At 36.6% G+C, this 12,526-nt stretch overlaps 1 protein-coding gene across 1 annotated transcript; it reads left to right on the forward strand.

The window, feature by feature from the left end:
* Positions 1-378: 378 nt before the first annotated feature.
* SLC7A13 (solute carrier family 7 member 13) lies at positions 379-10,126 on the forward strand. The gene is made up of 4 exons (XM_007486888.2): positions 379-1,178; positions 5,206-5,337; positions 7,989-8,350; positions 9,783-10,126. The coding sequence occupies exons 1-4, from the start codon at positions 497-499 to the stop codon at positions 10,050-10,052; spliced, it is 1,446 nt and encodes a 481-aa protein (XP_007486950.2). The 5' UTR covers positions 379-496; the 3' UTR covers positions 10,053-10,126.
* The last annotated feature ends 2,400 nt before the right edge of the window (positions 10,127-12,526 follow it).

Here is a 12,526-nt window from a genome sequence, read left to right on the forward strand (position 1 = left end):
TCCAAAAAAAAAAAAAGTTGTACCACCAATGTAAAATATTCTAAGATTTCCTCAAAAATCAATGCAAGTTTAAAAAAAATTTTTTTTAACCCTTATCTTCCATCTTAGAACCAATACTGTGTATTGACTTGCCCAGGTGACATAGCTAGGAAACATTTGAGGTCACATCATTTGAACCTAGGATCTCCAATCTCTAACCCTCAATCCACTGAGCTACCCAGCTACCCCCTGCAATTTTTAATATCTAACAGATAAGACATTCAAGTTATGGAATTTAGACATTACAAAATTCACAGTTAAACTGTTTCATGTTAATCATTTTCCAGTCGTAAAGTAAAAGTGAAGTCCCTGTAGTACAGGATAGCTAAATCAAAAGGACCTAATGGTTTGACTACAGGGAGTTTTCTGGGACAGAACTCAAAAAGCACACAGAGAGGAGCACACAAAAACAGTGATTACAGAAGAGACTTTAAAGGTACTTCTCTGGACTGAAGAAATGGACATAGGGAACAAAACACAGATCCAAAGAGTAATTGGATATTTTCATGGAGTGACTTTCTTACTCAGTTCTATAATAGGTGCAGGTATCTTCATAGCTCCCAAAGGAGTGCTGAAATATTCCTCCCTCAATGTGGAAGTCACCCTAAGCATCTGGGTTGCTTGTGCAATGGTGGCCATGACAGCTGCCCTCACTTATGCTGAGGTGGGTACAACTTTCCCTCGAAGTGGAGCTCAATTCTATATCCTCAAAAGATCTCTGGGGGCTCCTTTTGTTTTCTTCTGCCTCTGGATAGAGCTTTTTATGATTCCAGCAGGAATTGCTGGTCGAACCTTGCTGCTGACTGAGTATGTTATTCAACCTTTCTATGATGGGTGCTCCGCACCAGCATTGCCTAAAAAATGCTTGGCTTTGGCCATTTTGTGGTCTCTGGGAATCCTCAGTGTTCAAGGTGTGAACAAAGTAACTTGGTTTCAGACAATCAGCATGATGATGAAGGTGACAGTTCTCTGCCTCATTGCCCTAAGTGGAGCTGTTTTGTTGGTGCTAAGAAAGGACAACTCAATCAGATTACGTGATGCTTTTGGCTCTGATCTTCCTAATGTCTCTCAAATTCCAGAAGCCCTTTTCCAGGGATTATATGCATATTCAGGATGGCAAATACTGATTTCCATTGCAGGTAAATTTTTTCAACATCTTAAAGGAAACACTTATCAGTTGAATACATAGTTAAGTTAACTTGCTTACAGATTTGCATAGCTTTATCATGCTTTAGGGAAGAGATTCTTAATATTTTTTGTGTCATGGATCTCACCGGCAATCTGGTGAGAGCTATGGACTCTCAGAATCATGATTTAAATTCAAAAAGTAAATGTCATAAAATTACAAAGGCAACTGATTATATTGAAATACAATTCTCCAAATATAAAGAAAAAACAAAAGCCTCCTGGTGAGGATTCTGCTTTACAGAATAGGTATTTTTGTTGCTTGGTTCCTTTTTGGTCTAAGTTTGGGAAATTAAAGGTTTTGCCAATATATACTAATACTTGAAGTATTGGTAGGTAGACTGCTAGGACTAGGCAGGAAGCTCTGAGTATAAATATGGCCATAGACACCTCCTAGCTGTATGACTGTGGGCAAGTCATTTAACATCTCTATTTGCTTCAATTTCCTCAAGTACAATATAGGGGTAATTATAAAGTCTACATCCCAGGATTGCAGTGAGAATCAAATGAGATAATATTTTCAAAGCATATAACTTAATGACTATGCTATATAAATGTTAGCTAATAATAATAATAATTAGCCACACACACATCTGCTCAGTGTGTATCTTCACTAGTAAATAATTGGGTAGTGAGAGACACTGTGCCATAATGGAGAGAGCTAAGCTTCAATGATCCAGGACAATTCTGAGGGACTTAAGAGACAGAAGGCTATCTACATTCAGGGAAAGAACTGTGGGAGTAGAAAGGCAGAAGGAAAGCATATGACTTATGTGGTTTTATGGGGATATGGTTGGGGGTTTTGGTTTTTAAAAATTACTCTATTACAAATATGAACAATATAGAAATAGGTTTTGAGCAATAATACATGTATAACCCAGTGGAATTGCTTGTCAGCTTCAGAAGGGGGGAGGGAAGAAGGGAGGGAAAGAACATGAATCATGTAACCATGGAAACATATTCTAAATCAATCAATCAATCAATTTTTAAAAAGTAAAATAATAAAAATAATTATAGAATAAATTGATTACTTTTAACAGCGATAGCTAAGAAAAGCATTCTTAAGGATACAAGAGATGGAGGCAACCAGAAAAAATCAAATAGATCGTATTGATTACATAACTGAAAAATATTCCCCAAAACTTAAGATAATTAAGATAAGAAAGTTGCTATTTGAGTTTGCATACATCATACATGTTCATATAGATATAATTTAACTTTTATAAACTATATGAAATAGGAGGAAGCTAGGTGGCTCAGTGGATTGAGAGTCAGGCTTGGAGATGGGTGTCCTGGGTTTAAATCTGGCCTCATATACTTCTTAGCTGTGTAACCCTGGGCAAGTCACTTAACCACCATTGCCTAGCCCTTACCATTCTTCTGCTTTGGAATCAATGCATAGTTATTGATTCTAAGATGGAAGATGAGGGTTTTTTTCTTTTAACTATATGAAACTACCACAAAATAATCAAAAATAGATGTAACAAAAAGCATGGACACAAAGAAGAGATGTAAGAAGATATCCTTACCCATTTCTTTGCAGAGGTAGGAGATGCCCAGGTTTGGAACATTTCGTATATTTTCAGACTTTTTTGATGTATCAATTAGTTTTCCTGATTTTATTTTCTTTAAAATAATATGTGTTGGGGGCAGGTAGGTGGCTAGAGCCAGGCTTGGAGATGGGAGGTCCTGGGTTCAAAACTGAATTTAGATACTTTCTAGCTGTGTAACTCATTTAACCCCTATTGCCTAGCCCTTACCACTCTTCTGCTTTAGAACCAATACATACTATTGATTCTAACAAAGAAGGTAAAGATTTTAATAATAATAATAATAATCTGTATAATACAGAATGGAACTCTAAGAGACAAGATGAGGAAAGACACTGAGAGAAATTTGGTGAGATAAAAATAAAAAATCAGTACAAATTATTTTAAAATAAACATAACAAAAGTAAAATACATTCATAACTAAAATTATAGGACATATTATTTAAACCACTGATTAGAAGAGAAATGCAAGTCAAAACAACTTTGACATTCCATCTCATATCTAGCAAATTGGCAAAGATGACAAAAGATGGGAATAGTCAGTGTTGAAAGGGCTAGGGAAAATACGGACACATTAATACACTGTTAATGGAGCTATGGATTAGTCCAGTCATTCTGTAAAACAATTTGGAATTAGGCTAGGAAAGTGAATAAAATGCACAAAGGCATTAACCCTTTAATGCAGAAATCCTACTTCCAGGATTCTGGACCAAGAAGATCAAAGACAGAAAAATACTTTTATCTCTGTCTTTGTCTGTCTGTCTGTCTAACTAAATTGTTCATAACAGCAATTTTTGCAGCAAAGATCCAGAAAAAAAGTAGATACCCATTAATTGGGAAATAGATGAACAAATTTGTGTTACATGAATGTAATGAAAGACTACTGCTTCCTAAGAAATTAGGAAAATAAAGAATTCAAAGAAGAATAGAAAAATATATGAAGCGATGAGAATTAAAGTAAGCAATATATACAATGACTTATAGCAATATAAGTGGAATCACTACTACCACCACTAATATTAACAAAGGAACCTGAACATTATAATTATAATGTACAAATACTCTGGATCAAGCCTAGCTCAGGCCTGGTGTTTCAGGCTTTGTTCTGGAATAATAACATATTTTTAAGAATGATTTTGCTTTGAAGCAGAATTGTCAAACACAGCCCTCAACCCTCCCGAGTTTGGCTCAAACTTGATTAAAATATAATTGAGAAATAGTTACAAAATAAGGAAAAATACAATAAAACACAGATAATGTTACATTTTAAAATTATCCATATTTGTCACAGGGTTATTTATGTATGGATTTTTGTTGAATCATTTCAGTTAGGTCCAACTCTTTGGGAACATATTTGGGGTTTTCTTGGCAAAAATACTGGAATGGTTTGCCATTTCCTTCTCCAGATCAGTTTATAGATGAGGAAATTGAGGCAAACAGTGTTAAGTGACTTGCCCAGGGGCACACAGCTAGTAAGTGCCTGAGGCCATATTTGAACTCAGAAAGATAAGTCTTTCTGACTCCAGGCCCAGTTCTCTATCCACTGTGTCACCTAGTTTAATTTATATATGGTTAAAGGCCTCTTTCTATTCAAGATTGAAACTTTTAAAGAATCTGGGATGAGGAAAGTAGAAAACCACAGAAAACAGAGAACCACCAAAGCAGTTACCAAAAATATATCTTTACTCAGTACAAGGGAGACAGGTGCTCTTATGGCCACCACACAGAATCTTGCTCACACAAAACAACACCCTACTGAGCTAAGCTCTGAGACTCTGGAACCAATATCACTAGGAAAATGTACCATGAATGGTAATTTCTCTCAGAAAACTTGGAGTCATATACACTTTAGGGAGTATAGGAAAGGAAGGAAAACGGATTGGTTTACTTGGAGGCTATAGAAGCCAGGGGCTGGAACACCTGGGAGTGGCCTAGATACCTTGTAAGAAACTTGGAAGACAAAAGGGGGTACTAGATTATATCTGCTAATCCTATCTAAAGTAACCCAGAGGTGCTTGAGGGTTTGTGGTTCAATCTGGGACAAAGGGTCTGTAAAGGGGTTTCTTGAAGAAGGGGCTGTCAGGGACAAGGGTCAATTTGGAATTTCATAAAACCAGGTTGTTATCACAATAATAGTTTGCATTTTTAAGAAGATTTAACTTCTTATATTGTGAGGCATCACAGGTAGAGAGCTGGTCTCAGACTGAGGAAGACCTAGGGTTCAATTCCTGTCTCTGATATATAATGGAGAGTTGACTATGGACAAGTCACTTAATTTTCAGTGTTCTAAACCATTCTATATGAATATGAAATCAAAAGTGCAATGAAAAACAGAAACTTTGATTACTTTTTTTCTTATTATGAGTAAATATCTCATGAATTGAATGTTTGAGAAAATGTTTTTTATGATGACTGATTTTCTCTATTTTAGGAGAATTAAAAAACCCAGCTAAAAATATTCCCAAGTGTCTTTTTACAGCACTTCCCTTGGTGGCCATACTTTACCTTCTGGTTAATATTTCCTACCTGACTGTTCTAACGCCCAAGGAAATCATCACTTCAGGTATGGCTCTAGGTAGCAGACAGAGGCTCTAATAGCTGAATGTGATCTCCCCTTATTTTGAACTCTATCACATCTCGCTTATATTTTCTATATAACTGAATTTTATTTTGTAATGTGATCTTTTGTTTATATTTCTTTTCTCTCCCACTAAAGTATGAGCTCCTCAAAAGCTGGGACCAAGTCTTATCTATGTTAGCATGTTCCCCAGAATCTAGGAAAACACTGTCTACATCCTTTATAAATGTTGAGTGAACATATATATTAAAAACTAAGGACTAAAGGAAATGAATGAGCACCACCAGAAATTTTAAAAAGGAAAAAAGTGTTCAGTCATGTCTTGGATTTGTAGTGGCAAACCTACAGCACATGTGCCAGAAAAAGGCACTCAGAGACCTCTCTTTGGGCACATCCATTTGTGCCCAAAGTTATTGCCCAAAGTCTGCCAGTTATTAGAATGGTAGAGGGACTGGATGGAGCTGCTCTCTTTCCCCTCTCCACCAGCCTGAGGACATTTTTTTCACCTGACCCACTCCTCTGTCCAGCAGCCCAATGGGAGTGCTTACTCCCTCTCCTGTCTGGGATAAGGTAGACAGGTCACAGGTGGCAGAGCTGGAGGGGAGCGGAGTGCTTGGGCCATTCCTTTCCTTTCCCCTAACCCTAAATTCATTTCTAACACTAACTCTAAATTCTTTTCTAACCCTAACCTTAACTTTAACCCTACATTTTTTTCTAAAACGAATTCTAACCCTAACTTTGTTTCTAACCCTAACCCTGAATTCATTCCTAACCCTAATCCTAACCCCAACCCTAATCCTGAGGACATTTTTTCACTTTACCTGCTCCTCTGCTCAGCAGTCCAATGGGAGCTCTTTCTTCCTCCCTCATCTGGATTAAGGGGGAGAGCTTGGCATGACACCTGGTCTCAAGGGAGTGTAGGGGCATGGCACACAAACTCTAAAAGGTTGACCATCACTGTCCTGGACTCTTACAGATCTGCCAATTTAAAACCTACATTCTTTATCTGTGCTGATAGAGTCCTAATTGAGGGATTCTGAGAGCACTAAAGCAACTAGATCTATAACAATGTAGCAAAAAGAACTTTATTAAAGCCCTAGAAAAGGATAAATGGGGGAAATTTATGCTTCAAATCACAGGAGGAGATCCAGGACACAAATTCATGATCATAAAGCCTACTTTAACATAGTCTTAAGAGAGAAAATAAAATGGAGAAAAGGAAGAATATCTTAGGGATCCTACAATTGAGATATAAGAAGAGAGAAGTATACAAACTTGGAAGGGTTTGAGGGGAGCAGGCAACATATGAACCTCACCATTATCTGGACAAGACAAAGGAGCATCGAACATATAACCATACAGATATAGACATAATTTGATATAGTAATATATTAAATACAACAAGGAAATAGGAGAAATAGGGATTAGGAGAAGAAGGGTTTGGGAAGGAGGGTAGAGTTGGGGAGGAAATAGTCACAAAACAAAGTTCAAGTTTGAAGGTTGGTTGTAAGAGGGAAATTAAGATAAATAAGAATCAATGATCAAGTTATTGTTGAAGGGAAAGAAGGAGAGACAGTAGAATATTTTTATCAATTTCATTATAGATCATTTATAATGATCACATTATTTCTTCTTTACTATCTTATTTGTGAAGAGGGAAGGGAGGGATAAAGAAAGGCTATTCATCAGATTCTATGTTTATTCATAAGAAGCAGAATAATAAATACAGATAGTGATAGGTTGGGTCTAAAACTAGAAATGAAATAATTATAAATTATTCAACAGTGAACAAAAGGCTTAGTTAGCCACAGAACCAAAAGGATATCCAACAATTATATACTACTTGGCATGGATGTATAACCTTCTTACCTACATAAAGAAACTGTCTGGTCAGCAAAGTAAGGAACTGAGTATGAAGGAACTGACTCCAGTTGGGATAAGGGGAGGTAGAGAGGGAGTATGGCATCTAGGAAGCCAATCTAATATGGCCTGTGTGAAGGGAAACCTCTCCCTAGGATCACACATGGGATGTTGTCCTACCTGTGTCCCTGTGTTCCTAGACCTTTGTCACGTACATCACCTAGGCTGGTCACTTAGTTATACATTACGTGACCCTGAACCTGATCTGGACATGACTGACTTTGAACCAGATGTGAAATAAGAGGTTAAAAGGTTCTAACAAGGATGTGCTGGCTCCCTCTGTCTCTGGTGACCAGCCAAGAAAGCTACTGCTGTTGGAGGTCACATTGGGAGCACCCACAAGGGAGCTAGATTAGCTATTTTACTCTTGTTTTGCTACCTATTTCTCATCTTTTACCTATCCAAGTGATTCTAATAAACTTTATTAAATTATAAGAACTAGTCCTCATTTTACTATTACAGAGACTTTTCAAATTGTAGAGCAAATTAAGAAAAAATTAGGGGTTATTACTGTATCTATAATTTCTACAAATCTAAAACAATGTGTAATATCAATTTCTTTCAGAAAATTACAGTGTATTTTATTAACCTATTTTATGATTTCATATACTTGTTATTTCAATTGGTCTTTTGTAGAATTTGCCCTACTGAGGAAAATTTTTTAAATTTTGAATCAGTCATATTCTGAATATTTTTTGTGTATATGTTTTTAATAGATGCTGTTGCAATGACATGGACTGATAGAGTCATTCCCTCCTGCCAATGGATCATTTCTGTGGGTGTTTCTACCTCAGTTCTCAGCGGCCTTTTATCTACTATATTTTCAGCATCAAGACTATGTTATTGTGCAAGCCTCGAGGGACAGATGCCTTTGTTATTCTCTATGCTTAACAACCATTCCAGTCCAGCTTTAAGCGTGATTCAGATAATTATTTTTGCATCAATTATGATTATTCCCTCAGACTTACTCCGATTGATAAATCTTATAGGCTACATACAATCAATTCAAGTTGGATTGATCGTGATAGGTCTAATTAAGATGAGATATCAGGAGCCTGATTTACCTAGACCTTTTAAGGTAAAGGAAGCAGAAAATATAAGTTTTCTAATTCTTTCTCTCTATATAATTTTTGGGTGTGTTTAATATTTAGCAGAAGCTATATGACCATGTGTGGGGTATCTCTGGGGTGTAGTACTGGGCCTAGAATCAGGAGGACCTGAGTTCAAATCTGTCCTCAAACACTTATTTGCTGTGTGATTCTAGGCAAATAACTTAACCCTTTTTGCCTCAGTATACTCATCTGTAAAATGAGCTGGAAAAGAAAAAGGTAAACCATTCAGTACCCTTGCCAGGAAAGCATCATTTGGGATCATGATGAGTCAGACATAACTGAAAAATACGAGTCATGATGACATGACTATATAGAATCCTTCTAAACCATTGTAAACTTATTTAATGATCACATTGCTTGGATCCTCTGGCTTATTGGTGTATATACTACATGGGTCATATTTAACATGAAGGGCAGGAAAATTAGTAGAAAATCCATGTCCTCAGCAGAAAAAAAAATTATACTTTGAACATTCTTGGGTTAGGCACAAATAGATAATTGTTGGAAAAAACAATAGACCTATTCATCTTTGCTTCCCATGCTTGCAGAAGCATCTTATTAATCTTACCAAATTCTTAATTTCTGTCTTTCCTGACATTTTCCTCTTTCTCATCCCCTATATCTAATCAGTTACTAATTCCTATCAATTCTACCTAAAACATCTCTAATATCCATCCCCCTCTCTCCATGCAGATGGAGGCTATCCAAATTCAAGTACTCTCCTAATGGAGTATTTTAATAGCTCCTAATGAGTCCCTATGTTTCCAGTATTTCCCCTTTCCAATCAAACTTTTAAGTCTGATATTTACAGCCTGCCCACATTCTGGTTCCAACCTACTTATCTAGATTTATTCAATATTACTTCTTTGCACATAGTCTTTATATATCTCAAATTATTCTATTAACTATTCCTCAAATTCTTTTTCCTGCAATAAGCTCCCCTATAGCTTGACCTCTAATGAACTTCCTCTTTAACTCCACCTATAGTTTCCTTTAAAGCTTAGCTTAGGTGGTACTCACTAGGCAAAGCCTTTCCTAATCTTCCCAGTTGTTACAGTTTTCTATTTTCTCACCTTATCTTGTTTTTAATAAGATATGTATATGTTGTCCTCTGACTAGACTATAAGCTCCTTTAGGTCAAGGGCTATTATTGCCTTTGTATGCGCAGTGCCTTGTGGACTAAATAAATATCTTTACAAATACAAAGACAATCCAGTCCCCCTTATTTTATAAATGAGGACACTGAAACTCCAAAGTTAAGTAAAATTACTCCAGATCACACAGGTGGTGTTATAATCACTCCCTCTGACCTTAATGCTCATGAAGAAAAAAAATTACTTATCTTTTCCATTTCTTGCATAGCTTAGTCATATCTAACCTTATTTTTCTTTTCATCAGGTACATTTATCATTTGCATTTGGAACACTGATTACATCTTTCCTCTTGGTTTTGACTCCAATTATCCAGTCTCCAAAGATATACCACATTTATATACTTTTCTTTATTCTAGCAGGCTTTTTGTTATACATGGTTTTTGTACACTGTAAGTTTTATTTTGGTTGGCTTGATAAAGTCACTTGCTATTTGCAATTGCTATTGAATGTTGCACCCCCTGATGGGCCTGAGGAATATGTGTCAGAAGAAATAACTTCCAAAAAAGTATTTTAAAGTCTCAACAAAGATATAACAAAGATTAAACAGTTGTTTAAAAAATTATTAAAGGACTTTTTTTTTGGACCATTTTCAGCGCTTTATGTGTGTCAAACAATGTATGATCCATAAAACCCACAATATGCCATCTGTCTATTACTTGTAATGGGTGTCTACAAGACCTTTCCCCAACTGAAATGATATTTGGGTTTTATGTAGGTAAGTTACAGTAGGCTGCAAACTCCATTGAGGGCAAGGACTCTCTATTTTTAATTTTGTACTTTCTCAAGTTCCTAGCACAGTGCTCTGCATACTTCAGTGTGAGGGGCAGGGGTCTATAAAATGGTGGACTTCCCTTGGAAAGATACAAAATGGGACTTAAGTAGGAACAAGTCAGGCCAAGTCACCTAAATTTCTATCCAAACAAGTGAAGTTTTCCCAGTCTAAGTCTCATTTCCTCAAAACCATATCAGCCCAGGCTAAGGAGAACCAGACTGATAAACTATCCCCATAAAAGACTAAAGGATATGCAGATAGATAGGATTGAAAAAAATCCTTGTTTTGATTGATTAAAACCTGTTTGAATAATTAGGATAATAGACTTTGTAAATCCTGTGTTCTGATCAGCTAGCTTGATGTATAAGATTGAACTCTTAAGTAACCAGCCCCTGGTGACCTAGAGGAGTGACCATCTTTGTGTTAGGGAAGAGGATAAAAGGAACCTTTGTGCTCCCCGATTTTATACTTGCTTGTTGGCTATAGCATTTGTAGTACTGGTTCATATGAGTACCCTTTCTTAGGAGGATGAATTTTTTTTTTAAGAGGATAAAATTTTTTAAAAGAGGCTTTGACATACAGATTCTTTTGAGTAGGTGACCATTCCTTTCAATTAGGCACTTAAGTGTTCTTTGAAGAATGACAAGATGAGAACTAATTAATGTCTCTCTCTTAAAGAACTAATTAACGTCTCTTTAGTCCCACATAACCCACTTCTGGGTGATAGTAAATTATCTTCCTACGGTTAGATAGTTAAGTGTCTGAGATAGGATTTGAAATCAGATCTTCTTGATTCCAAGTCTATCACAAAAAACACTACATTATTTATCTGTCTGTTACTGTTGAAGGTACCAACCCTCCTCAGTCATGCAGGCTCACAACTTTTCTGTCAACCTCCATTCCTCACTCTCATTCACCCCTTGTAAAAATCTTGTATCAATTTTTTTCATTTTTACATTTTTTCATTTTTATAGCTCTCCTAGATCTCTTCTTACAGCCACCATCCCAAACTGAACTTTCATCATCTCTCACCTATATTATAGATTTCTAGTTGGTCTCCTTATTTTTGATAGAAGTGACTTCAGAGGTCATCTAGTTCAACTCATTCATTTCCTACATAAGAAAATCAAATGCCAGGAAAGTTAAATGACAGATCATAAATGTAGATGATGTTTGAACACCTATTATCTGACTCCAGAATCTGGATACATTCCACTTTAACACTATTTCCCCTTGGGGAAATTAAAGTTTGAAATCTGGTTTTGTGTACTTATTCACTGGCTTTGGGAAACTTCATCTTTCTGGGCCTCAGTTAAGTCCATCAGATCTAACAAATAAGCATCTATTAATTGCCCGCTCTATCCTACTGTCTATCTACTGTCTCCTCCAGGCATTAAGGTAAACATGAAATAGTCACTGCTCCCAAGGGAAGTTTACAGTCTACCAGGGAAAAAATACCTACAACGATAGAAATGGGTATAATTTCACTGGAGTTTCTAGGTATGAAAATTCCTTATACCAAATGAACATGCATTTGGATTCTATAATTGACAATCTCAGAGTTGTCAAGAGCAGCAGTCCTCAAACTTTTTGGTCTTGTCTTTTATACTCTTAAAAATTCAGAAATAGGGGACAGCAGGGTAGCTCAGTGGATTGAGAGTCAGGCCTAGAGATGGGAGGTCCTAGGTTCAAATGTGGCCTCAAGATACTTCCTAGCTGTGTGACCCTGGGCAAGTCACTTAACCCCCATTGCCTAGCCCTTACCACTCTTCTGCCTTGGAACCAATACCCAGTATTGATTCCAAGATGGAAGGTAAGGGTTAAAAAAAATATATATTCAGAAATAACAGAGCTTTTATCTGTTGTAGGTTTTATTTGCATTGGTATTGTCAACATGGAAATCTAGAAAACCCCAGTTTATTTGGTTTGAAAGTATAAACCCCAGGTTTTGACCTTGTCTCAGGAGAGTTTACTTTTATAAAGGAGCTCAATGGAAGGAATACAATCCGTGATTCCTCCAAAACTTTAAAATAAAGGTCCAATTTGGTTTTATTAGAGCTCACGTCACATGAATACGTGTATTGCATGTGCAGACAGGGGCCTTCATCCACAATCCAATCAATCTCTTGAGCTTTGCCTCCGCGCTGCTCCACCCACCTCACTTTACTACAGACCCCAGATGTCGCAAGGGCAGGGCCGTAAAGCAGTCCATCGCT

The sequence above is a fragment of the Monodelphis domestica genome, chromosome 3, assembly GCF_027887165.1.
Source record: "Monodelphis domestica isolate mMonDom1 chromosome 3, mMonDom1.pri, whole genome shotgun sequence".
Classification (NCBI taxonomy): Eukaryota; Metazoa; Chordata; class Mammalia; order Didelphimorphia; family Didelphidae; genus Monodelphis; species Monodelphis domestica.

Bases quoted from the DNA above. Each gene is read 5' to 3' on its own strand.
- SLC7A13 (XM_007486888.2), top strand. From the start codon at position 497: ATGGACATAGGGAACAAAACACAGATCCAAAGAGTAATTGGATATTTT. The intron at 1,179-5,205 runs GTAAATTTTTTC...TCTCTATTTTAG, and splicing joins AATACTGATTTCCATTGCAG to GAGAATTAAAAAACCCAGCT. The intron at 8,351-9,782 runs GTAAAGGAAGCA...TCTTTTCATCAG, and splicing joins ATTTACCTAGACCTTTTAAG to GTACATTTATCATTTGCATT.